The 24,292-nt window shown below is 40.5% G+C and overlaps 2 protein-coding genes across 2 annotated transcripts in view; one reads left to right on the forward strand and one right to left on the reverse strand.

Moving 5' to 3' along the window:
- LOC138964717 (uncharacterized) overlaps window positions 1-10,393 on the forward strand; it is a 30,681-nt gene extending 20,288 nt beyond the window's left edge. The window contains exons 4-6 of the mRNA XM_070336752.1: window positions 5,869-6,055; window positions 6,830-7,090; window positions 7,680-10,393. Coding sequence (XP_070192853.1) covers window positions 5,869-6,055; window positions 6,830-7,090; window positions 7,680-7,768 — 537 coding nt within the window. The 3' untranslated portion in view covers window positions 7,769-10,393. The remainder of the gene's footprint in view (window positions 1-5,868; window positions 6,056-6,829; window positions 7,091-7,679) is intronic.
- Window positions 10,394-10,536: 143 nt separating this feature from the next.
- LOC138964708 (protein disulfide-isomerase TMX3-like) overlaps window positions 10,537-24,292 on the reverse strand; it is a 135,158-nt gene continuing 121,402 nt past the window's right edge. Inside the window, exons 10-14 of the mRNA XM_070336739.1 lie at window positions 21,647-21,700; window positions 18,796-18,988; window positions 18,486-18,554; window positions 17,079-17,265; window positions 10,537-14,984 (exon numbers count right to left, since the gene is read on the reverse strand). Coding sequence (XP_070192840.1) covers window positions 14,854-14,984; window positions 17,079-17,265; window positions 18,486-18,554; window positions 18,796-18,988; window positions 21,647-21,700 — 634 coding nt within the window. The 3' untranslated portion in view covers window positions 10,537-14,853. The remainder of the gene's footprint in view (window positions 14,985-17,078; window positions 17,266-18,485; window positions 18,555-18,795; window positions 18,989-21,646; window positions 21,701-24,292) is intronic.

Raw genomic sequence — 24,292 nt, forward strand, 5'->3', positions numbered from 1 at the left:
TTTCTTCTTTCTTTTCTGTATTGTCAATGTTGTAGTTGTTGCTATTGATATAAGACATGCAACTTGAATGCTTCTTGCTGAGCAGTCTCAGTGCACCTAAGCCAGTGCAGTATTCCAAATTAGAAACAGAAATTAGATATTGATTACAGTCTACGAGACCTGAATTTAGGATTCGCAGCGAGAGGCATTAAAGCCAAAATGAAAAATTCACGACTATCTGTCAGGGACATCCTGATTTAAGTGTCAGATGGATTGTTTACTCAGGAAACGTAATCCTGATGAAGTCATTCAAGTTTAATGAAAGTGATTTTTTTCTGGAAACACACTCATAATACAGGCCGCTTAGATGATAAACCGCCTGAATGATTACTATAATAGGATCAGTTCCTCCAAAGAAATCGACTCCCTTCCTGTACTTGTGTGTATTTGTTATGCCAAGAAGAGAGCTTTAAAATTACAAGAACTCGCAAAATGTTATTATGTTTATATTCATTCAGGAAGTATGTGGGCTTAAATGTGCGATAGGAAACCAGATAACATGCATACAGCCGTTCAACCGACCGATTTACTAACTGATTGAGCTTTCGACTGACCTATAACCTTCGTGGTTGAAAACGACGTTAAACACCAAATAAAGAAAGATTTCGACTGACCAGCCAACCGACCTGCCAACCAGTCTACAAAACAACAACCTAGCAGCCTCCCCCCCCACCCACCCACCGACCGACTATCATGTAAAACAAATACACAGAACTCTCGGACAAATGCGACCTCAACTTCTTCTTTGAAATGTGTGTGTGTGTGTGTGTGTGTGTGTGTGTGTGTGTGTGTGTGTGTGTATTTGTGCATGCGTGTGTGTGAATGTGTGTGTGTATAAGCGTATGCGTGCGTGCGCGTGAGTGCGCGTGTGTGTGTGTGTATGTGTGCGTGTGTGTGTGTGTGTGTGTGTGTGTGTGTGTGTGTGTGTGTGTGTGTGTGTGTGTGTGTGTGTGTGTGTGTGTGTGTGCGTCCGCGAGCGTAACCAAGAGTACAATCGTGAGTGCGTGCATCTTCATTGTTATGCATGAATTCGTTTGTCGTGTGTTAGTGCCTACGTGCGCGTCAGTGACTGATTTTTTCCCATACTGCCCGTAGTTGTTAACGTTAAACTGTTAATCAAATAGCTTTTGTGGCGTTCCTCCATGGGGATCTATTGCCACAAAGCTGGTCTGACGTTTTCAATTACACGTACCATTGTACTTGCCTACCTTCCTTTAAAAGTCTTTGTTACTTTGTTTGTTTTCTTTTTTTTTACATAGAGGGGGAATCGAGACGAGGGTCGTGGTGTATGTGTGTGTGTGTGCGTGTGTGTGTGTGTGTGTGTGTGTAGAGCGATTCAGACCAAACTACTGGACCGATCTTTATGAAATTTGACATGAGAGTTCCTGGGAATGATATCCCCGGACGTTTTTTTCTTTTTTTCGATAAATACTTTTGATGACGTCATATCCGGCTTTTTGTAAAAGTTGAGGCGGCACTGTCACACCCTCATTTTTCAATCAAATTGATTGAAATTTTTGTAAAGCAATCTTCGACGAAGGCCGGACTTCGGTATTGCATTTCAGCTTGGTGGCTTAAAAATGTATTAATGACTTTGGTCATTAATTGTAATACATTTTTTTTATATATAAAACGATCCAAATTTACGTTCATCTTATTCTACATCATTTCCTGATTCCAAAAACATATAAATATGTTATATTTGGATTAAAAACAAGCTCTAAAAATTAAAAATATAAAAATTATGATCAAAATTAAATTTCCGAAATCAATTTAAAAACAATTTCATCTTATTCCTTGTCTGTTCCTGATTCCAAAAACATATAGATATGATATGTTTGGATTAAAAACACGCTCAGAAAGTTAAAACGAAGAGAGGTACAGAAAAGCGTGCTATGCAGCACAGCGAAACCACTACCGCGCTGAACAGGCTCGTCAGTTTCACTCCGTTATGCACAAGCGACGGACTACGGTCATTGTGAAAAAATGCAGTGCGTTCAGTTTCATTCTGTGAGTTCCACAGCTTGACTAAATGTAGTAATTTGGCATTACGCGACTTGTTTATATATAAGAAAGAGGGTGGGTTTTGTGTAACGTCTTTTGTTGTTGGATACCTTTAAGCTGCGGGCATTTCGTGCATAAATATACATGTGCATGTATACAGCTGAAAATAAGAACACACACACACACACATACGGACACAGGAACACACACACACACACACACACACACACACGCACACACACACACGCACACACACACACACACGAGAGAGAGACTAAGAGAGAGAGAGAGAGAGAGAGAGAGAGAGAGAGAGAGAGAGAGAGAGAGAGAGAGAGAGAGAGAGAGAGAGAGAGAGAGAGAGAGAGAGAGAGAGAGAGAGAGAGAGAGAGAGAGAGAGAGAGAGAGAGAGAGAGAGAATACGAATACGAATACGAAAGTTTATTCAGTTTTAGGCCAGAGCCCCTTCTGAAGGGTATGCGTCCATATACAACATAATCATAGCAAATATTGTAATACATAGATCATGTCACAGTGATTAATCTTTTCATTCCCTGATAAATATATTGTGCTAATTTGGATATTTGACTGACATTTCCAGTAGACATAAGCAAAGTATATCGGTACATACATGGATGGTTATAATATTTTGGCTTTATCAATAATACTCTTAGGTCACGTAGTGCAGGACAGCAGAACATAAAATGTATTTCATTTTCTTCAGCCAATTTACACAGACGACACAACAAATCTTCCTCACTCCGTACACTATACCTACACCTGTGTACAGCAAGATCCGATACACCGAACCTGAATTTAGTTAATGCACTTTTCACATAGCTGTTCATTTCCATATCTATATACGCTTCAGTACTGCTTGTGGTCTTAAACAATCTGTATGTAGAAAATCGATCACTGCTTTGCATATGGTCGTTCCAGTCTTGCCATCTGCAATCTATCAATCGCTGTCTGAAACATTTCAGAAAACCACCAATACTGTCCACCCCTTGGTTGTACCATACATCTGCAAACCCATGAGAGAACAAACACTTTCGAACATCCGTCGCCCATGTAATCTTGCCATTACAATCTAAATTATAGAGAACTTTGTATGCTTTACATGGGATCTTAGAATTTTCCATTCTTGTTAGTTTTAGCCAATATGTAATGCACTTTACATATGAGTTTAGATATATTGGGAATCTTCCCAATTCACCATACACAAGGTCGTTTGGTGTTCTCATGTCTACATGTAGGAATCGTTTCATGGCGAATAAGTGTAGTTTTTCTATTTCAGTACCTTTTTGGAAAGCCCAAATCTCAGCACCATATTGCACAATCGGTTGAACTTGAGAATCAAACAATTTTGTAAACAATTTGTAAGAACTACTCTCTAACTTGTGCAACACACGGAGTATACCAAACACTGCCCGTTTACCCCTACTCACCAAATCTTGACAGGAAACATTAAAACTGAGTCTCGTGGAAAAAAAAAATTCCTAAATACTTATAAGCGTTAACAACAACAACTCTATCTGCACCATAATTCCATTTTTCACAACTAGCTAAATATCCTCCTTTACGGAAAACAATAATATTAGTTTTGTTCATGTTAACTTTCAACTCCAATCGAGAAGCTGCATTGTACATATTATTCAGCTGTCTTTGCAGGCCAACAACAGTTGTGGAGAGGAATACAATGTCATCAGCAAAAAGCAATATGAAAAATTCAACAAAATCAAATGTCACACCATGTTTTCCATTTTCATCATCATGTCATAAAACAGCAAGGTGAATGCATGTAAAAAAGAATGTCAATAGGTGGTAAGTCGTTACAGAGAGAATGGTTTGACCATGAATGTCAAACAGCAAAAAGGCATGTCCGTAAGATGTTACATAAATGTAGAAAATCAAAAGATGTTCTGGATAAAAATATATATTGCATTGCTAGGCGTGAATATAAATACCTGATCGTTATGAAAAAGAAAAGCTATAACGCTGGTCTACTCGCTGACTTGAGCAGCTCAGTAAAATCGCAGAAACTATTTTGGGAAACTATGAAGAAACTTTCACGGAGGAAAACGCAGCCGCGCCATAACATTACTCTAGATGATTGGTTCCAACATTTTAAGAATGTATTAGAGAAGGACACACATGTAGCTATAGTGGACGTCGTTGATGGGGCTGTGGATGAAAATGCTGATGTTAATGATGAAGGAAATGATGATGATGTTGTTGAACATGTATTAGATAGACCGATTTCGAAAGAAGAAGTCACTCTTGCAATTAGAAAGCTGAAGAACGGAAAGTCTGCTGGTCCAGATGGGTTGATTGGTGAGTTTTTCAAGCATTCGGGTGAGGCTGTGGTGGTGTTTCTAGTAAGGTTGTTTAATGTCTTGTTTGATAGTGGTTTTTACCCGGACAACTGGAAGGAATCAATAATCTTGCCTCTGTTTAAGAAAGGTCAGATAAATGACACCAATAACTACAGGGGAATATCACTGTGTGATGTCAGCAGTAAATTATATAGCTCCATAATTAATAACAGATTGCAGGAATGGATTAGCATAAATGATATTACTGGTGAACATCAAGCTGGATTTAAAAAAGATCATTCAACAGTTGACCATATCTTTACACTCCTGGCGGCCATTCAGAAACAGTTTACAAATAACAGAAAATTGTATGTCGCATTTGTTGACTTTGAGAAGGCATTCGATTCGATTTCTAGGAAACTTCTGTGGCCTGTACTTATGAAAAACGGTATTAGAGGAAAATTGCATCGTTGTGTGAAAAGCATGTATTTGGATGTGAAAGCTAAAATAAGATGTGGCGCTAAATTTACTGATGTAATCAATTGTACATATGGGGTAAAACAAGGTGATGTATGTAGCCCTGTGTTGTTTTCGTTATTCATTAATGAATTAGCTTTGGAAGTAATGGAAAGAGAGAGAGAGAGAGAGAGAGAGAGAGAGAGAGAGAGAGAGAGAGAGAGAGAGAGAGAGAGAGAGAGAGAGAGAGAGAGAGAGAGAGAGAGAGAGAGAGAGAGAGAGAACATCAAACAGACTTTTCATTTCCAGTCTGTCTATTGATCATTCCCATGCTTACTTTCCGCAGAGAGCAGACCCTGATAATGAAGAACCCATGTTTTCCTGTACGATGTTCTCAGAGCTATTGAGAAGAGTATAGATACCTCCAAGCAATATATCCCAAAAAATGGGGTTCTGCCAAGGACCGCATTCAACAGTAGTAATGACGAGCTCAGGTACCCACAAAAGGATCACACAAGCCTTTTGTGACCATGTTGATAACGAAATGCATTCCCTGTATGGATAGTCTTTGTCCAGGCTTCCCCACACAAACACAAACACCTCCCACCGCCCTACTGCTAACTTCCAAATTGACTAGCACGTAGATCGCTGCTCCTCATATACTATTCAAAAGAGCTCTGTAACTGCATGGCCTTTCAGGGTGTAGCTTCATGTAGCTTCACTAAGATAGGGTTGTTTTGCTTATGGTGATACGTGTATTGATTATTCTGTTCCCTGTGGTCAAACTTCATTATTAGGGAAACCCTGCACTCGTGTATTCAAATGACAGAGCTGGGTCGACAATGAAAAGACACAAATGACAACAGACCATTTTCTCGACATGTCTGTTATCATTTGCTAACAGTCAGCATAATAGGAATAGCTTATACTAAAACATTTTGAAAAAGACTTCTCTACATAGGCAAGACTTGCAAATACGCATAAGCCACTGAAGGGTCTTACACAGACCGCTCTCATAACACTTATATTAGACTATATATCTTCTTCTTTTCCACAGGTGTATGATTACGGGTACCCCCCGGGCAATGACGAGGGGTGTGCGGTGTTCCAGTTTCCCTCCCTGAAGCAGGCGGAGGTGTTCTTCCGGTGTGACAAGCGAATCCGTCAGCCAGACTTCCCCCCTCCGCAGGGAAGCGCGGAGATCTTTGCCATCAATCTCCTGTGTGACCCCAACACCATTCAGAGTCAGTTATTATTCTGTGGCCAACACACACACACACACACACATACACGCGCACGCACGCACGCGCGCACGCACAACGCACGCACGCACGCACACACACACGCACACACACGCGCACGCACGCACACGCACACATCCACACACACACACACACGCACGCACGCACGCACGCACGCACGCACACACACGCACACACACACGCACACACACACATACACACACACACACACATACACACAGAGAAGCAATCAAACAAAAACAAAGATGAGCAACAACCTAGACACAGATGAGCTGTTGGGAAATCTTGTTGAGTCTTAGGGAGAAATGTTGGTAGATTGTGAACTCTTCCATATTCCCTTGGGGTTGTTCTTGTCAGTTCTTCCAGGAGCGTACTGCCTAACTTAAACTGAGGAGATTTTCTTAGTTATGCAAGTGTGTCTGGTGTGTAAATATTAAAGATGATCTGCGAGGGACCCTTTCTCTTTACTGACATGGTAATTTTGTTGACCTGCTTTTTGACAATTCATATTGGTCCTTCCGTTCTACTGATCTTTGCCGTTGTTACACTTCTTAGTCCAAGCGACTTAAAATGCAAAGAAAGATTACTATTTGGCAATGTTGCACTCCGTACACTCACATTCACAAAAACATTTTCTCAAGAAAACCTGGGGATTTTTGTTAGAGCTAAAGTTTCCACACACCGCGTAAAGGAGGTCTCCCCAGACGTCTTCAAATGAAAACACACGACTTTATTTCTTCGTCTTTTCTATTCCAGCCTACGATACCTTCCTCCTCTCCGAGATCACTCTCAACGATGGGCTGAGTGAGGCGAACGTGCAGTACTATGTGGATCAGTACGTGGACCAGTGCACCAGGCTTATGGAAGAGCCGCAGTTCAAGGCACTCCCCTACGCGGCCTTCTCTAAAAATCCTGACGACCGCAAGTCGATGAGACGCCATTTCTTCGGACCTCGCACCATCATCGCCCTGCACATGTTCCAGCGTCCTGAGAACCTCGAGGAACTCATGCAAGATAGTGAGTGGTTTTTTTAAATTGTTTAGTTGTAGGGCAGGGATCTTCGTACTGGTTTTGATCAGAAACTAAAAAATGGGATGTGTGTGTGTGTGCGTGCGTGTGCGTGTGTGTGTGTGTGTGTGTGTGTGTGCATGTGTGTGTGGGGGGGTGCTTATGCACGCGATCCTTGTATTTATCCAGACTGATCCTAATGAGCGTTTCTGGGGTGATAACGCGAGACAACTCCTGTGATCTTGCCGCGAGGTGGCGCCAGTTATCAGCCGAAAGAAAGAAAGGGCATAACCTCACCAGAACCGACCACTGTCTGTTTACCGTATAAAATGCACGACTTACACACAAACTGTTACCAAACCGATATGCTATTTGGGACCAATGCAAGGTTGTTTTTCCTTTCTCGTGTGATCTTACCGCGAGGTGGCGCCAGTTACCAGCCGAAAGAAAGAGGGGGCATAACCTCACCAGAACCGCCCATTGATGATAAATATGATCTTTGTATTTCCTAGATTGTTTCTGATTGAGGTCTGGGGAGATCATTGTTAACTCCCTGATTGAGGAGGGATTGTTTCATACCGCTTTTGTTTTGTTTCAGAGCGTTACTCCACCCTGCGTAGCATCCACAACGCCCTGGCCACAGAGAAATGCTCTATCTTCACGATCGATCGTCGGGCGTGTCCGTAGAAATCAGCACTAGGACATGCAGACCACGGACATGCACTCACATCACCTTTGTACTGGAAATTTCACATTAAGTTGTCTCTATTGAGTTGCACTTCTAAATAAACTTGTAGATATGAATGCTTCCAGCCTTACCTCTGTCAAGGATTGAAGGTGTCTATTTAGTTACAAGGCTAATTAAACTAGCTATGTATGCTCCCAGCCTTACCACAGTAAAAGATTGAAGCCTGTTTTAATCTTTGAAAAAAATTTGACTGGCAAGATATTGGACTGTGATCGTGCTGTCCACATTTCCGTATTCCGTCCAAAGCTGTGAATATTTTTGCTATTCCCTGCACAGCTGTTCTTGTTTGTTGATGTTGCCATTTCGTCCAAAACTGTTATGCAATTCCGTTCACAAATGTTATTTTTTGCCATTCCTTCTACAAATGCGCATATTTGTTTTTTGCCATTCCATCCAAAAATGTTTAATTTTATTGCCAATTTTGCAATTTAGTTCAAAACTGCATATTTTATGCCATTCTGTCCAGAAATGTTTTTTTGTGTGGTTGCATTCCTTCCACAATTGTGCATATACTTTGAAATACAATCCAAACCTGCGGAATTTGTTCCTGCCATTCTGTCCAATATACTGGCGTTACTTTTGCGAAGGCCTGCACCAAACATTTATTCTCGATGTACTTCGTTTTAGTTACTTCAATCTTCATAAAATGTTTATTTTGAAAGGAGGTAAGGACAACATAGTTGTTATCTAAATTTAGTGGTACATTCTGTCAAAAAGGAACTTAAAAAAAATATTTATACTTTTTTTAATACCAAGTTGTTTTTGTCCTATCCGTTTTGAAAATAAGACAAATGTTCATTCTGTTCACTCATGGTTTGACACTTGTTCACAAAATTGCTTTTATAGGAATAAATCGTCAGTGGCCTTCGAAGACCTCGTATCTTCAAAATCATAGTTCTGAGATAATGAGTGTTTTAAAAATCAAATTCCTCTTCACCAGATCAAAACGTGTAGATACGAGGTTTTCACTTTTTTGTTTTGAATTTAAGGAACAATTACGAGGATTTTCAACAGACTCGCAGGGATTCAAACAGACATTAATACGAGGTTTTCCCGCTAATGTCGCTAATGTCTCAACACCCAACGGCAATACGAGGTTTTTAAAATCAGGGGAAAAAGACCTTTGCAAAATAAATAGAGTTACAAGCTTTCCCAGATGATAGGAAAAAAATCAAGGGACGGAACCATGCAAAAGTCCGAAAATCGGGAAAATGTAAGTTACGAGGTCTTCGAAGGCCACTGACGAAATGCAGATCTCTTAAATTTGTCTTTAGCTCAAAGAGTTCATTTCAAAATATGTCGGTGCAAGTTATGTTATGTTATATCGCGCGCGTATCTCCAGACTCGGACTCAAGGCGCAGGGATCTATTTATGCCGTGTGAGATGGAATTTTTTACACATTACATCACGTATTCACATCGACCAGCAGATTGCAGCCATTTCGGCGCATATCCTACTTTTCACGGCCTATTATTCCAAGTCACACGGGTATTTTGGTGGACAGTTTTTATCTATGCGTATACACTTTTGCCAGGAAAGACCCTTTTGTCAATCGTGGGATCTTTAACGTGCACACCCCAATGTAGTGTACACGAAAAGTTGAGGTAAGATTCTGGGTGCATGAACGTAGAATCAAATTATTAGTTTAAAATATCTCTGCATAGGATATGGAGCTGGAAAGAGAAATGTTTTTTTTGTTTTTTTTACAGATTGGTGCATCTTTTAAATTTTGGTGGTTAAATGCTGTTTAAGTTTTATTTGCAATGTATGATCAAGGTGGGTTGCTATGGGTTTTAGTTTTTCTATGTCTAGACTATTTAAGATAGTAAGAGTATATTCAAAATGAGCAGCATCGTCAATCTGTGAATGCTATTAACTGATTTATCAAGTCCTGGCATTGTAAAGTCTTATTTTTATTTATGCTCGTGCGCATCTTTGAGTGCAAAAGTTGTAAATACTTGTGTACATTTTTTTGGTAGAAGTAGTTAACACTACAAAGAGAACACTTTGTACTAGTGACTTGGACCACAACTGGTTTGTTTGTTTGAAATTATGATTTGTGACCCTCCACCAGGGAATGAGTCGCATGTCACCTTTGCATGATTTTCATATTTTTACATTTTCCTAAAGAGTATTTTATGCTCTATCCAGTGGTGAAAACCGTTTTGCAAAAGAGCGAAAACTGTTTGAGTTATAAGCCTGTGACTAAGGTGACCCTCACATTGTTACCATACACTCTCCGGACTTATATCAAGCCTAGCGCAGAACCGCGCGAGGTGACATGCGACTCATTTCGTGGTGGAGGGTCACATTTGTTTACCAAAATACTTTTTGGGAGGTAGCTGTCTGTTTTTATGTTACAAAAATGTTGTGTGACTATACTTTGTAGAGTTGTTTTTTGTTCAAGTATCAGCATAACTTGGTTTGAATATTTGTACAATTATTCCAACCTCGAAAGATCCGGCATATCTGTGATAAACAAGAAGTAAACCATTTTTATTATTCTCTATATGTGCTGAAAAATACAGTGAAAAAAATCTGCAATTTCTTTGCATCTAGGTATCTTTTCTGGTTTCCTTGTGTGTCTTTGTGTGTGTGTGTGTGTGTGTGTGTGTGTGTGTGTGTGTGTGTGTGTGTGAGAGAGAGAGAGAGAGAGAGAGAGAGAGAGAGAGAGAGAGAGAGAGAGAGAGAGAGAGAGAGAGAGAGAGAGAGTCATAACACATTTGAAACTTAGTACATTTATTTGTATACCTAACATGGCATGACAACAGTTACACAGACTGGAAGTAGAACAAATGTCATGTCACGTCACATGTCATGTCCAAATGTAAGTGAACAAACATGAAATCAATGCTCAAAGCTTCAAAACGGTCTCAACAATGAAAAACAAGATCCAGAGAGAAACCAAACAGTGTCAAAACTAGAAACACACCATCACTCCAAGAAAACACATGGCAAGAAAATAAAGTGATGATGAAATTATGCAAGTAGAAAGGCTTCTTACTGTGTTCAACACTGAACTTCATCGAGCGGGGACGTAGCTCAGTTGGTAGCGCGCTGGCTTTGTAGCCAGTTGGTCGCTATCAGCGTGGGTTCGATCCCCACGTTCGGCGAGAGATTTATTTATCGGAGTCAACTTTGTGCAGACTCTCTTCGGTGTCCGAACACCCCCATGTGCACACATGCGCACGAAAAAGATCCCACGTTCACAGCGAAAATCTCAGGGCTTGGAAAACACGAAGACACACATGCATCATCTCTCGTCTCTGATTATCATGATCGTATTTCGATACTTTGACGAGACAAACCCAATGCTGGTGTGTCGAAGAAGACAGCCACAGTGGGCTTGTTCGAATCAAAGTATCACACCATATCTTCAGCGTATTACCAATACCTGTCCCAATATAGACCAGTTGGTCTAAGAGGACGTTAAACCCTAATAGTCAGTCAGTCTGAACTTCATCCCATTACACACTGAGATATGACCAAGTAGTGATCTCTTCACTGTGATTGTGATCGGAACAGGTAATTGTAACACAAATTAACAGACCATAGATTACGCACTTTATTTTTAACCTCTGAAAAGTAGCACAGTAAATTTAGGGAATCTGGTACAGCCGTACCATCTGGAACCTGCTGTTTCAACCATACTGAAGTGGCAGTAACCACATTTTTTTCATCAATAAAACTATTTGAATATAATAATTGCTCAAAGAGAATTAAAGCTTAAAAAAAGTGTGTTTGTGAAGAGTGTGACCTTGATCACACAAACAGCACAAAACAAAAAAAAAACAAAAAAGGCTGATGACCTAGAAGGGTTTATGAATGATGTTTATCAGATACAAATTTGAAGAAATTAAGTTTGAAAGGCCATGTACATCATGAGATCAGTGACAGCTTCAAAACATTGAAAGACATAAAGAGAACGGAAGGAACAGAGAGAGAGAGAGAGAGAGAGAGAGAGAGAGAGAGAGAGAGAGAGAGAGAGAGAGAGAGAGCAGAGACAGAAATAATTTTTTTTTCTTTGAAATGCATTTTCACAAAGCACCAAATTAATATTCCACAATAAAAAAAAGGTCAATTATAAATACCAGAAAACAATGAGTATAGAAACTAGATCACACACACACAATGACAATAGTTCTCAGAGGTCTTGAAATGTTAACAACTTTTGTATCACAAGATATGAAAAAAGAGAGTATGAAAATTCCAGTCACATGAAAGTGTATTATGAACATCACAAACCACACAGAAGTCAATCATGGAAGAGTTCATATTAAGAGAAATTCACATTTACACTTGCAGATTTTATGAGAAACAGGTGCTGGCAGTAATAACTAACTATCCCTGTTTCTGAGAAGAAAAAAAAATCGCGGCATTTGATACAGAACCAAACATGAGCACAGCTTCTCTGTATCATCTAAAACAAAAAGTCACCCAAATATTCTTCTTCTTCTTCTGCGTTCCCGTAACCAAATATGACATCAAGAAAATTGTGACCACCTAATTTGGTGTCTTTTTTGCTAATACTTTCCCTTTTATAGGATTTCAGTCACAGCAGGCAGTGTTTCATCACAACTGATCATTGGGACACTGAAGGATCCAAGATATTGTGCTTTTCATAAGAAAGATTCTATCAAGACTAATTCGGTAAAATAAGAAATCTCAAAATGTTTTACTGTTGATTTGTCCCTGAAGGCGGTCGATCATTTCAAAGTAATTACACCACAGTTGTAAAGTTTCATTTAAGCAAGAATGACTTCCTGATAGCTTCACAGTTCAGTGAAACTTTCGCGTAAAAAGCACATGAAATAGCAAGCTGTCAGAGTGAAAAGGTTAATGTCAGAAGCGTTTAACAGAATGATGCGATAATCTATCAATCATAATTCATTTAGCAAACAAAGTGTTGAAAAGGCAGAGTTTTGTTGACAACATCTATACAGAAGTAACAAAATAATGTCCATACAAATGAACAAGAAAACATCCAATACTTCTCCAATCCCTACAACATTAAAATGGAAATTTAAATTCCCACTGAAAAGAAATGTCCAGCAAAGTTGTAAAGAGAAACATCAAGAACACAATGGAACTGTTTGCTGAAAGTTTGAAACAGAACATTGGCTGTACAAGAACATCTCTACATTCACAAGTTCAATAGCTTAAAAAGATTCTTTCTTTATTTGGTGTTTAACGTCGTTTTCAACCACGAAGGTTATATCGCGACGGGAAAAGGGGGGAGATGGGATAGAGCCACTTGTTTCTTGTTCACAAAAGCACTAATCAAAAATTTGCTCCAGGGGCTTGCAACGGAGTACAATATATGCCCTTACTGGGAGAATGCAAGTCCCCAGTACAAAGGACTTAACATTTCTTACATACTGCTTGACTAAAATCTTTACAAACATTGACTATATACTATACAAGAAACACTTAACAAGGGTAAAAGGAGAAACAGAATCCGTTAGTCGCCTCTTACGACATGCTGGGGAGCATCGGGTAAATTCTTCCCACTAACCCAGGGGGGGGGGGGGTGCACTTCTATTCACTGACCCCGACCAATGACATATTTTTGTGCATACATATACATGTAAATACATTTAAAAGCACATGCACACCAATAGTACATGTAACACACATCTTTCGGACACAAACAACATGCATTTCCTTCATTTCAACAAGATCCTTACAGCAAATATACAAGTATGCGCATGTTAAAGGCACACTCCTTCTCATGTAAACATGTTCGGCTCATCATTTCGATCTGGACATGTTTTCACATGCGATAAGATCATCCCTCCACTTGGTCACATACCAAAAATACAAAGCCTGGGTGCTCTCTGCACAATGGGACTAACATTCTTGATAAACTAATTTCATAAAAATACACTAGTGATTTTTTAAGGAATTAATTTATCATGAAATTCCATCTTACCACAGCAAGCAGTCAGGGTGTTGAGTTTTGGTGTGTCACCAAGTGGATGGATTTATTTGTTTTTTGTTTGTTTGTTTGCTTAACGCCCAGCCGACCACGAAGGGCCATATCAGGGCGGTGCTGCTTTGACATATAACGTGCGCCACACCCAAGACAGAAGTCGCAGCACAGGCTTCATGTCTCACCCAGTCACATTATTCTGACACCGGACCAACCAGTCCTAGCACTAACCCCATAATGCCAGACGCCAGGCGGAGCAGCCACTAGATTGCCAATTTTAAAGTCTTAGGTATGACCCGGCCGGGGTTCGACCCCACGACCTCCCGATCACGGGGCGGACGCCTTACCACTAGGCCAACCGTGCCGGTATCCCAAGTAAATGCCTGGCCAGATCAGAGATGGTGAGTCGATTTATTTTGAAGGAAAGAGTGTGATTTTAAGATATATACAGTCTGAGAAGAGATATCTACCCAAATGCACAATGCATTACTCCTTTCCTTGCATAAGTTATCAATGATGAATCCCATTCAGGCTTCAAAGGAAATTTTGATCACCCAAATAAATTACACACACACATATATTCACTGTACATCGTCCAGTCATAGCTTTAGCTCAAAAAAAGTTGTATTTCTGGAATTGGTTTTAGACTGACAAAAAGTGGTAACATCTCAAATGCATTTGGAATTCTAACACACCAACACACCGCAGCAAATAAAACAACAGCAAACATAAACAAAATTGCTTTATTCCTAGATCCTATTATATGGTTATCTCAGATGTGTATTCTATTAAATGTAGTGTGTTAGATTTAGTAAGTTAAATAAAGTTATACATTTAGTACCCATGCGTTTTACACATTTTTTGTTTCAATCATGCTTCTTCACAAAAAGCAAACTGTTGGACTTAAGCCTTGTCAGATCATGCATGTACTTGTTCTGCTTGAAGAAAAATAAAATCAAAACCTCACTACAGGTATACATTATTTACCATTCAAAACAAAAGGTTTTGTAATGCTTTGATGTGAATATTGCACAAAAGATTAGTTGACATGAAAATCAGGTTGACTAGTTGTGCAGAGAAACAAGTCAGGTTTTAGTCGTCCTTCTTTTCCTTCTTTGGTTTTTCCTTTGCATCTCCCGCTGCCTCCTCCTCCTCCTCTTCCTCCTCCTCCCCCTCTTCTTCCTCTTTTTCTGCATCTGCAAATTCTCCCTCAGGGGGTACATCTGTAACAAACAGACACACACATGTATCAAAATGAATGTGATTAAATAATACTGACCAATTAACAAATTCCTTCTGGCAGCACACCAAAAAACATCAACCTAATACTAATTTGAAAAAAGCCAAACAGAAATCAAACACAAACACAGAAAATGTATCGCAAAGGGAATGAAAGACAGACAGAGAAAGTGTAAAGTGCAGAAAGTACATACATTGGAGCTAAGTAAAGAAAATTTCAAGCTTATAATCCAGGGGAGGTAACATTATATATGCAAACATTGCTCCCTTCATGGCTTTCCTCCCTTGGGTTAAAGAAGTATTGTGGATTTCCGTTTTTGAGTTACTTTTTATCTTTTATTTTCCCATAGCATCATAGCTTTCATTAAAAAGTCGAGTCACTGAAAGGCTCTATAGCCACAAAGATGAATAACCAGAGATGCATCAAGTCGCATACAGTACTATCCTCCATTTTATTTAAAGGCAATAATTGGCTGGTTTGATAGCACGACAGATGTTAAGCTCTTTTTACATTTAGTCAAGTTATGACTAAATGTTTTAACATGGACGGGGAATCGAGACGAGGGTCATGGTGTATGTGTGTGTATGTGTGTGTGTGTGTGTGTGTGTGTGTGTGTGTGTGTGTGTGTGTGTGTGTCTGCGTGTGTATGTGTAGAGCGTTTCCGAGGAAACTACTATACCGATTATTATGAAACTTCACATGAGATATTCTTTCACATGAGATATTCTGAGTATAATATCCCCAGACCATTTTTTCCTTTTCAGATAACTGTATTTGATGACGTCATATCCGGCTTTTTGTGAAAGTTGAGGCAGCACTGTCACATCCTCAGTTTTTGATCAAATCGCTTGAAATTTTACTTATGCAATCTTCGACAAAGGCCGGACTTTGGTATTGCATTTCAGCTTGGAGGCTTACAAATTAATTAAAGAGTTTGGTCATTAAAAATCTGAAAATTGTAATTAAATACATTTTTGTTTTTTTAAACGATCAAAAAATAGTTTCATCTTATTCTTCATTATTTGCTGATTCCAAAAACATATAAATATGTTATATTCGGATTAAAAACAAGCTCTGAAAAATAAAAATATGAAAATTATGATTAAAATTAAATTAACGAAATCGATTTAAAAACTATTTCATCTTATTCCTTGTCGGTTCCTGATTCCAAAAATATATTTGTTTGTTTGTTTGTTTGTTTGTTGCTTAACGTCCAGCCGACTACGCAGAGCCATATCAGGACGAGGAAGGGGGGGATGAAGGGGGCCATTTGTCAAGCGATTCCTGTTTACAAATGCACTAACCCATTACTTGTGTCCCAGCAGGCTTTAGTAAAACTAAATTAATACCTACTGGAAGATTACCAGTTTCCAGTATGTTAAAATAGGCTTAACCTATCTACTGCTGGACTTACATCAGAACACTAACAGATTAAACTATACATGAATCGCGAGACAAGCGGCAAGAGAAGAGATTTTTGGAAAAAATACAGGTGAATGAGCAAGAAGGCAGAAAAAAGAAAGAATTCATGAAGAAAAAGAGAGCATGACAGGAAAGAGGAACCAAAAATCTACCTAACAGCAAACTAGAAAGCTCCTGCGGTTCCAAAAACAGGAGGGGCCTTTAATTTCATAACCGCAGTGCCCCACTGCGGGACCAAAAATATATAGATATGATATGCTTGGATTAAAAACAAGGTCAGAAAGTTAAAAAGAACAGAGATACAGAAAAGCGTGATATCCTGCTCAGCACAACCACTCCCGCGCTATTCTGGCTTGTCAATTTCACTATCTTTCCCACGAGCGGTGGACTGACGATATATATATATAATATTGGTGAAAAAATGCAGTGCGGTCAGTGTCAGTTTCATTCTGTGAGTTCGACGTCAACAGCTTGACTAAATGTAGTTTCGCCATTCGTGACTTGTTTTAATATGTCTAGAGTGCAAAATTTAGCTCTGTGGCTGTTCGGCTTTAGAGTTTGTGTACGTGTAGGTGCATGTGTGTGCCTAGGCGTATGATGTGAGTGTGTATGTTTGCATAATTGTTACAGGGAGGGTGCACTGTAGCAAGTTTACCTTGCAGAAGAGACGGGGGCTCTTCAAATGACTTGTTCATGGGGTCGGACTCGCTGTCGCTGTCCTCGGGGTTGTAGGTGTCGTCCACTGGCTCCATGCAGCACAGGCTGTAGCAGATGACGCTGATGATCACTGTGGGGATGCCGAACATCAGCAGGAACAGCCACCGCGACGCCTGCCAGATTCCCTGAAAATCATATTGTTGAGATGATGACAACATTGAAAGTAAAAAGAATTATGTCCTATGTGGAGACTGTGATCATTACTGTTGGGGTGATTTGACTTTTTTTACAACTCTAACTACATAACCACCAAACCATCCATCAATCTACTTTTTTCTTCGTTCATGGGATGAAACTCCCATGTTCACTCATGTTTTTGCACAAGTGGATTTTTAGGTGTATGACCTTTTTTACCCCGCCATTCAGGCAGCATACGCCGATTTTCGGGGAAGCATGCTGGGTATTTTCATGTTTCTATAACCTACCGAACTCTGACATGGATTACAGGATCTTTCCCGTGTGCACTTGGTCTTGTGTTTGTGTGTACACACTAGCAGGTCTGCACATAAGTTGACCTGGGAGATCAGACAAATCTCCACCCTTAACCCACCAGGCGGCCGCGGCCGAGATTGGAACTCACGACCTTCCGATTAGGAGGCCGATGTATTATCCAATACGCTACTGCACCTGTCCATCAATCTTCTAACATCTATCAATCTTCTTAAGATACATGAATCTGTATGCTGAAAAACTCAAGCCGTCCACCAAGCCTAAAAATCAATCCACCATCTCATCCAAATGTACATCTTTCCCTATTTATTCATCCATTCTAGGGAGTTGAGGTTGAGGAAATTTGTGACGTCGATGTTGCGGTTGCTCAGACCTGAACTTGACAGCAGACGGATAGACAGAAGCTTAAGATTTAGACAGCCATACACAAGAACCACACGCTACATAAACTCATTCATTCCATCTGCAATTCACATCTTCAACTCTCAGGTGGGGCGCTAGGTGCTGTTGCTGTCGCTCTGACAACGGCATAATCTTTACATCCTTTTATCAGTTGTTTTTCTCTGTTGTTAGTTATATTGACTTATAGGATACAAATGTGAGAAGATAATGTGGTTAAAGTGTGATAAGATGATAATGTGATATAAATTTTAAACAGGCAATGCATTGCTTCTATTTGTAGGCTTATTTTAGTAAGTGTGTGGGTACAATGTTTGTGTGTAACGATATGATGTGAATATGCGATGTGAATGCATGCATGGTTGATTGATTGATTAATTGATTAATTTTACAGACACACAGTCAAGCTTGTAATTTATCTTTTAGAGATGAATAAAGATTATTGTATTGTATTGTATTGTATTGTATTGTATCAATCCATCCAGCCCATACTCACCACAAGAGTGGAGATGATGTCATACGCCAATCTCTTCACTCGCTGGAAAAACCCAGTGCCTCCATGCGCCTGAAAACATTAGTTCCCATAACAGTTAGTTCTGGGATCCATTGCAAATAAAAAGAAATACAGCATTAATTTACTTGTCCCACCTAACACAAGTTTGTTATTCTTTCTAAATGCAAACTTTCCTTACAAATAAGACACAGACACAGACAGACACAAAGTAACCAGCAGCATAATGTACAGTTATCAAACTTTGACTATTCCACAACCCCACCCCTCCCCCCAAACAATTTCATCAACTCACAGGAACGGCGCCAGAGCGCACGCCATCGAGGAACTTGGCGAAGACGGTGAGCGTGACGTTGTCGGGCGTGAAGGGGGGCAGGAAGTACTGCTGTGTGCCCACCTCCAGCACGACGAGTGCCGGGGGCGACAGGAAGGACATGGTGATGCTGTTGGCCGTGTCCGTCTCCCCCATCCACAGAAACTGGTAGTCGCTGTTTTAGAGGCGTAAGAGTGATTTGTTTTTGGCTCACGTAAGTGTAGCCTATGCGATCGTAACTTTGTCTGTCTGTGCGTGCGTTTGTGCGTGCGTGTGTGCGTGTGTGTGTATGTCTGTGGTAGAAACTTTAACATTTCCGAGTCTATGGATTACGTCAGTCTCGGTCAAAAGTGTTCGACGTGTGTGATAGAAACTATTTGAAGACGTCACATTATGACGTAAGAGGGTTAGACGTCACGCAAAGGAATTACTGAAAGTCTCGGTCATTGTTATTGTGAGCGGGCCGAGACTTCTTGGCAGATCCAGGGTCTCGCTTTCTTGCATAGTTTCACCTATGCTTACTGTGTGTGTGTGTGTGTGTGTGTGTGTGTGTGTGTGTGTGTGTGTGTGTGTGTGTGTGTGTGTGTGTGTGTGTGTGTGTGTATGTGTGACGGAGTGATTGAGTTTGTGTTACTGTTTGTCGATTTCTCACGTGAGCCTTGAAGGCTTCGCCTCTTTTTTAAAATATGAAAGATTAAAAAACAACAAGAAGGTACTAGGTATGTAGTTGGAACGTTTAATTATTGACAAGACAAAAGGGAGGTTTTATATTTGACCCAAAAAACTTTCTTGTTATTTGATTCTGAATTTTGGAACTTTGGGATTTATATATATATATATATATTTTTAATCAAAATATGGCCGGTCGGGTGCTCAGTTTATTTACTCCCTAAAACATATGAGAACACTTCAACGTTCAATTTTGGTCTGTGGACAGCCGAGCTAATGCTCCTTATTACTAAGATTTTCCTGATTACAGAACTTAGATTAGAAGAAAAAAGACTAACAACAAAACGCAACAAAATAAAACAAGCAAAGATACCCCTGCACAATGTTATTACACATAGCTGTTGATGAGTAATATGCCTTCCAGTTTTATACACCAAAAAAAAGGAAACACATTTGTGTTTGTGGGGGTGTGCTTGCCTGTGCTTTACAATGTCATTTAAAAAAAAAAATGCCATGGCAGGTGCATAAATATCCTGTTATATCCCATGACCTCCCTTCTTTGTCTCTGTTACTTCAGTATGGGTATATATGTTGTATTTTTATAGCTCAATAAATACATCATGGACTCCAAAAAATATATGATAGTGCAGATTCCGATTTGGGCAAAGGACTACTTTCCTCCCGACCTTTGACCTCGCGCCGAACAATGTGACACATTTGTATGAAGTTCTAAAATCGTATTGCACGGCTCAGAAAACCATATCAGTTGCACGCAAAAGTGAATCTCAGAACTGATCTGATGTATGAGATGCAATAAGCAAAAGTTTCTTTCATTATGAAAGCAATGCAGGTCGAAAAAAACGAACATTCAACTTACAAGATAACCAGATGCTAGCGAACCAAAACAAAAACACGAGTACCCTCCCCTTGCATCGTTAGCAGACGACTTTTGAGAATCTGTCGGTAGTGTGTTTTGATGTGCGCCTTCAGCTATCAAACATCGGCTGTTTCACGTGTTTTGCGAGCAAGTCTACTCTTTTGCCTGGCTCTGCAGTAAGTCCACATATTTTTCCGTAATCCAGTCATATTCCTTCAAAATGCAATCAATCGGCGGTGACAGACGTGTCGGTCGCGTTTTCCTCACACGGTGACACCCATACCAGTTTAAGTTCATCCATGCAAACACACTCGCAAAACAGTTTATCACGTAGATACATTTCAAATAGGGAGCAAATGGTTAAATCTAAACCTACATATTTGTTCCCTAAAATTTGCTTCTCTGTCAATAAGCCTAATTACACACGTTCGAGAAAAACAACGTGGAATCGATTCTGAATCGAGTAAGCCAAATGGGTCCCAAACCCGTTTCGCCCGTTCTGCCGACCTGAAACGCAAAACAAAAGAATTGTGCGCTTCAACTAAATTAATTTCTATTCGACTTCATTACTTTCTTGCAACTTATGAACCTTTACTTAAAGCTTTTAAATGGTCTGAAAGTAGTGTTACCGCGTACTTATCGATGCACTCATTCGTTTTATTTTTTCAGCGACGGTCACTTAGTTTAAGGTTGCAAAAGGGCTAAGTCTCGCTGGCAACAGTTTTACCCTGCACAGATCGCAACAGTGCCGCTAGTAGTCTACACTTTGTGTTTGATGGTAGAATGGGATATACAGATTACAACACTCGTGGTTTTTTATATGGCTTGTATTTCAGTCAAGACCCAGCGGGAATATCAATCGAGAGCCACTCGCCAGAGGCTCGTGTCTCCCGATGATATTCATCCGCTGGGTCTTGACTGAAATACAAGCCATATAAAAAACCACTCGTGTTGTAACCTATACATATCATTCAGTAGAAAAAGAAAAAGAAAAAGAAAAAGAAAAAGAAAAAGAAAAAAGAATTCCACCAACAAACATGCACACATACTGAACCTGAAATATGTTCCCAAAACTAACATGTGCACCTCTCTCAAATGAACACGCACACACACAAACTCTCTCTCACACACACACGTATGCACAAACATACGTCATGCCCAGACGTACACATGCACAGACACACACATAAACAGGCAGACAGAGAAACAGACAGACAGAGATAAAGACAGACTGACACACACACAAAAATATACAGACAGGCAGACACACATATGACCATATCATACCCATGATATTTCTCTCGTTGATTAAGAGCCACATTTTCAGCAACACCCTTCAGTCTGCAACAAAAAGAAAACCTCCATTACACACAGTCAGTGACTATACTGTAGGACCATGACGAGTGCAAGGACAACAGTTTTTACTGGACAAGTGTATGCCTGCGCGCATGCAAAACAGTGACCATGCAGTTAAGGTATAGTTGGACCGTGATTTTCTCCAAAAACAAGGGGAGATAAAATACATGCACATGAAATGGAACTTAACCTCTGTGTGTGTGTGTGTTGGTGTGTGTGTGTGTGTGTGTGTGTGTGTGTGTGTGTGTGTGTGTGTGTGGAGAGAGAGAGAGAGAGAGAGAGAGAGAGAGAGAGAGAGAGAGAGAGAGAGAGAGAGAGAGAGAGAGAGAGAGAGAGAGAGAGAGAGAGAGAGAGAGAGAGAGAGAGACGAGAGAGAGAGAGAGAGAGAGAGAGAGAGAGTCTGGAGTCTGGAGTCTGGAGTCTGGATTGTTTATTGATTAGGCCTTGGGCCCATTTCAATTCGGGGTGTACAAAGTTTCAACATTCATGCTTCATGAAAAATAATCATAGTAATATTAATCATAATAAAAATCATCATCATTGTAATGACAGTCGACATGGCGACAGTGGAAACAGGCATTTACAACAGCAAAATGTTTGAAAAAGGACAGTAATGCATCAGCACAAAATCCAGTCACTGTCGCACTTCACTCATGTCTCTCTGTCATCCTTTGTCTTTAAAAGAGAGAGAGAGAGAGAGAGAGAGAGAGAGAGAGAGAGAGAGAGAGAGAGAGAGAGAGAGAGAGAGAAAGAGATGTAGAGAGGGAGAGAGAGACGGACTGACACAGTGACAGACAGACAGACAGACAGACACACACACAACTATTTAGTCATCGGCACAGACAGGGAAACTCGGCTTTCAGTATATTTATCTCGGACGGTCAGTCACAAACCTACACACAACAATAACACCTCAGGGGACAATAAGATGTTAATGGTATTCACCAAAGGACACAAAAGGCCCTCATAAGTCCCACATTCACACCTGAGTATCCGTACATACAGCGCCAATAGAACGACCCAGCATAAAAGAACTGAAATGAATTCATCCCAACAAGAGATGTCCAGCCGATACAATGAAAGGAGTCAATGACAACTGAAACCATTTACGATGTCAACTCAGATTTATGCAAACGCAAACCAAACGAAAATCTGTGTGTGGGTGTAGGTGGTAAAGCGGTACATGTACCTGTGACGGCAGTTCCCTCCGATGAGAGGACACCTCCCATGAGAGGACATCTTCTGTTGTCCCTTTGTTTATTAACTTGCCAACATATGCCTTTTGCGAGAGGACACCTGCAGTGTAGGGACACTTTCGCATGGCCCCGAAGGTGTCATATCATTGCAGGTACCACTGTCTCAATATATATGTCATGGCTGAAATTGGATTCCGGCTACATTCTAAATCTAGCTGGTGATATCCGGTTTCTGATCTCAACTAGCTGAAATCAAAATTCCGATCTCACCTTGATGAAATGAACAGGTTACAGGTCACATAGCATTGGTTCTTCAGATTGAAATTCTAATTTTATCTGAAAGTTCATCCGGTAGACATATACATATAATCAGCGTTAAAGGCACAGTTCTTCCTGTGTAAACGATTGGATTCTCAGATCTAACCAGGTATAACACAGGTCTAGCACAGGTCTAACCAGGTCTGGCACAAGCCTAACCAGGTTTAGCACAGGTCTAACCAGGTCTAGCACAGGTCTAACCAGGTCTAACCAGGTCTAGCACAGGTCTGACCAGGTCTAACACAGGTCTAGCACAGGTCTAACCAGGTCTAACCAGGTCTAGCACAGGTCTAACCAGGTCTGACCAGGTCTAACCAGGTCTGACCAGGTCTAACACATGTCTAACCAGGTCTAACACAGGTCTAGCACAGGTCTAACACAGGTCTAACCAGGTCTAGCACAGGTCTAGCACAGGTCTAACACAGGTCTAGCACAGGTCTAACACAGGTCTAGCACAGGTCTAACACAGGTCTAACCAGGTCCAACACAGGTCTAGCACAGGTCTAACACAGGTCTAGCATAGGTCTAACACAGGTCTAGCACAGGTCTAAAAAGGTCTAACACAGGATAGGAAATCATCTTTCCCCTTGGACACATACCAAACTCAAATACCGACACTCGGACCGCTTTTTGTACAGAGAGAGATATTTTTACATTTAGAAAATAGTCTCACAGATTGCTACTAGTGTCGGGCGCAGTGGCGTGGTGGTAAGACGTCGGCCTCCTAATCGGGAGGTCGTGAGTTCGAATCCCGGTCGCTGCCGCCTGGTGGGTTAAGAGTGGAGATTTTTCCGATCTCCCAGGTCAACTTATGTGCAGACCTGCTTGTGACTTAACCCCCTTCGTGTGTACATGCACGCACAAGACCAAGTGCGCAGGGAAAAAATCCTGTAATCCATGTCAGAGTTCGGTGGGTTATAGAAACACGAAAATACCAAGCATGCATCCTCCGAAAGCGGCGTATGGCTGCCTAAATGGCGGGGTAAAAACGGTCATACACGTAAAAATCCACTCATGATAAAAACATGAGTGAATGTGGGAGTCTAAGCCCATGAACAAAGAA

Source organism: Littorina saxatilis, linkage group LG1, assembly GCF_037325665.1.
Source record: "Littorina saxatilis isolate snail1 linkage group LG1, US_GU_Lsax_2.0, whole genome shotgun sequence".
NCBI classification, from domain to species: Eukaryota; Metazoa; Mollusca; class Gastropoda; order Littorinimorpha; family Littorinidae; genus Littorina; species Littorina saxatilis.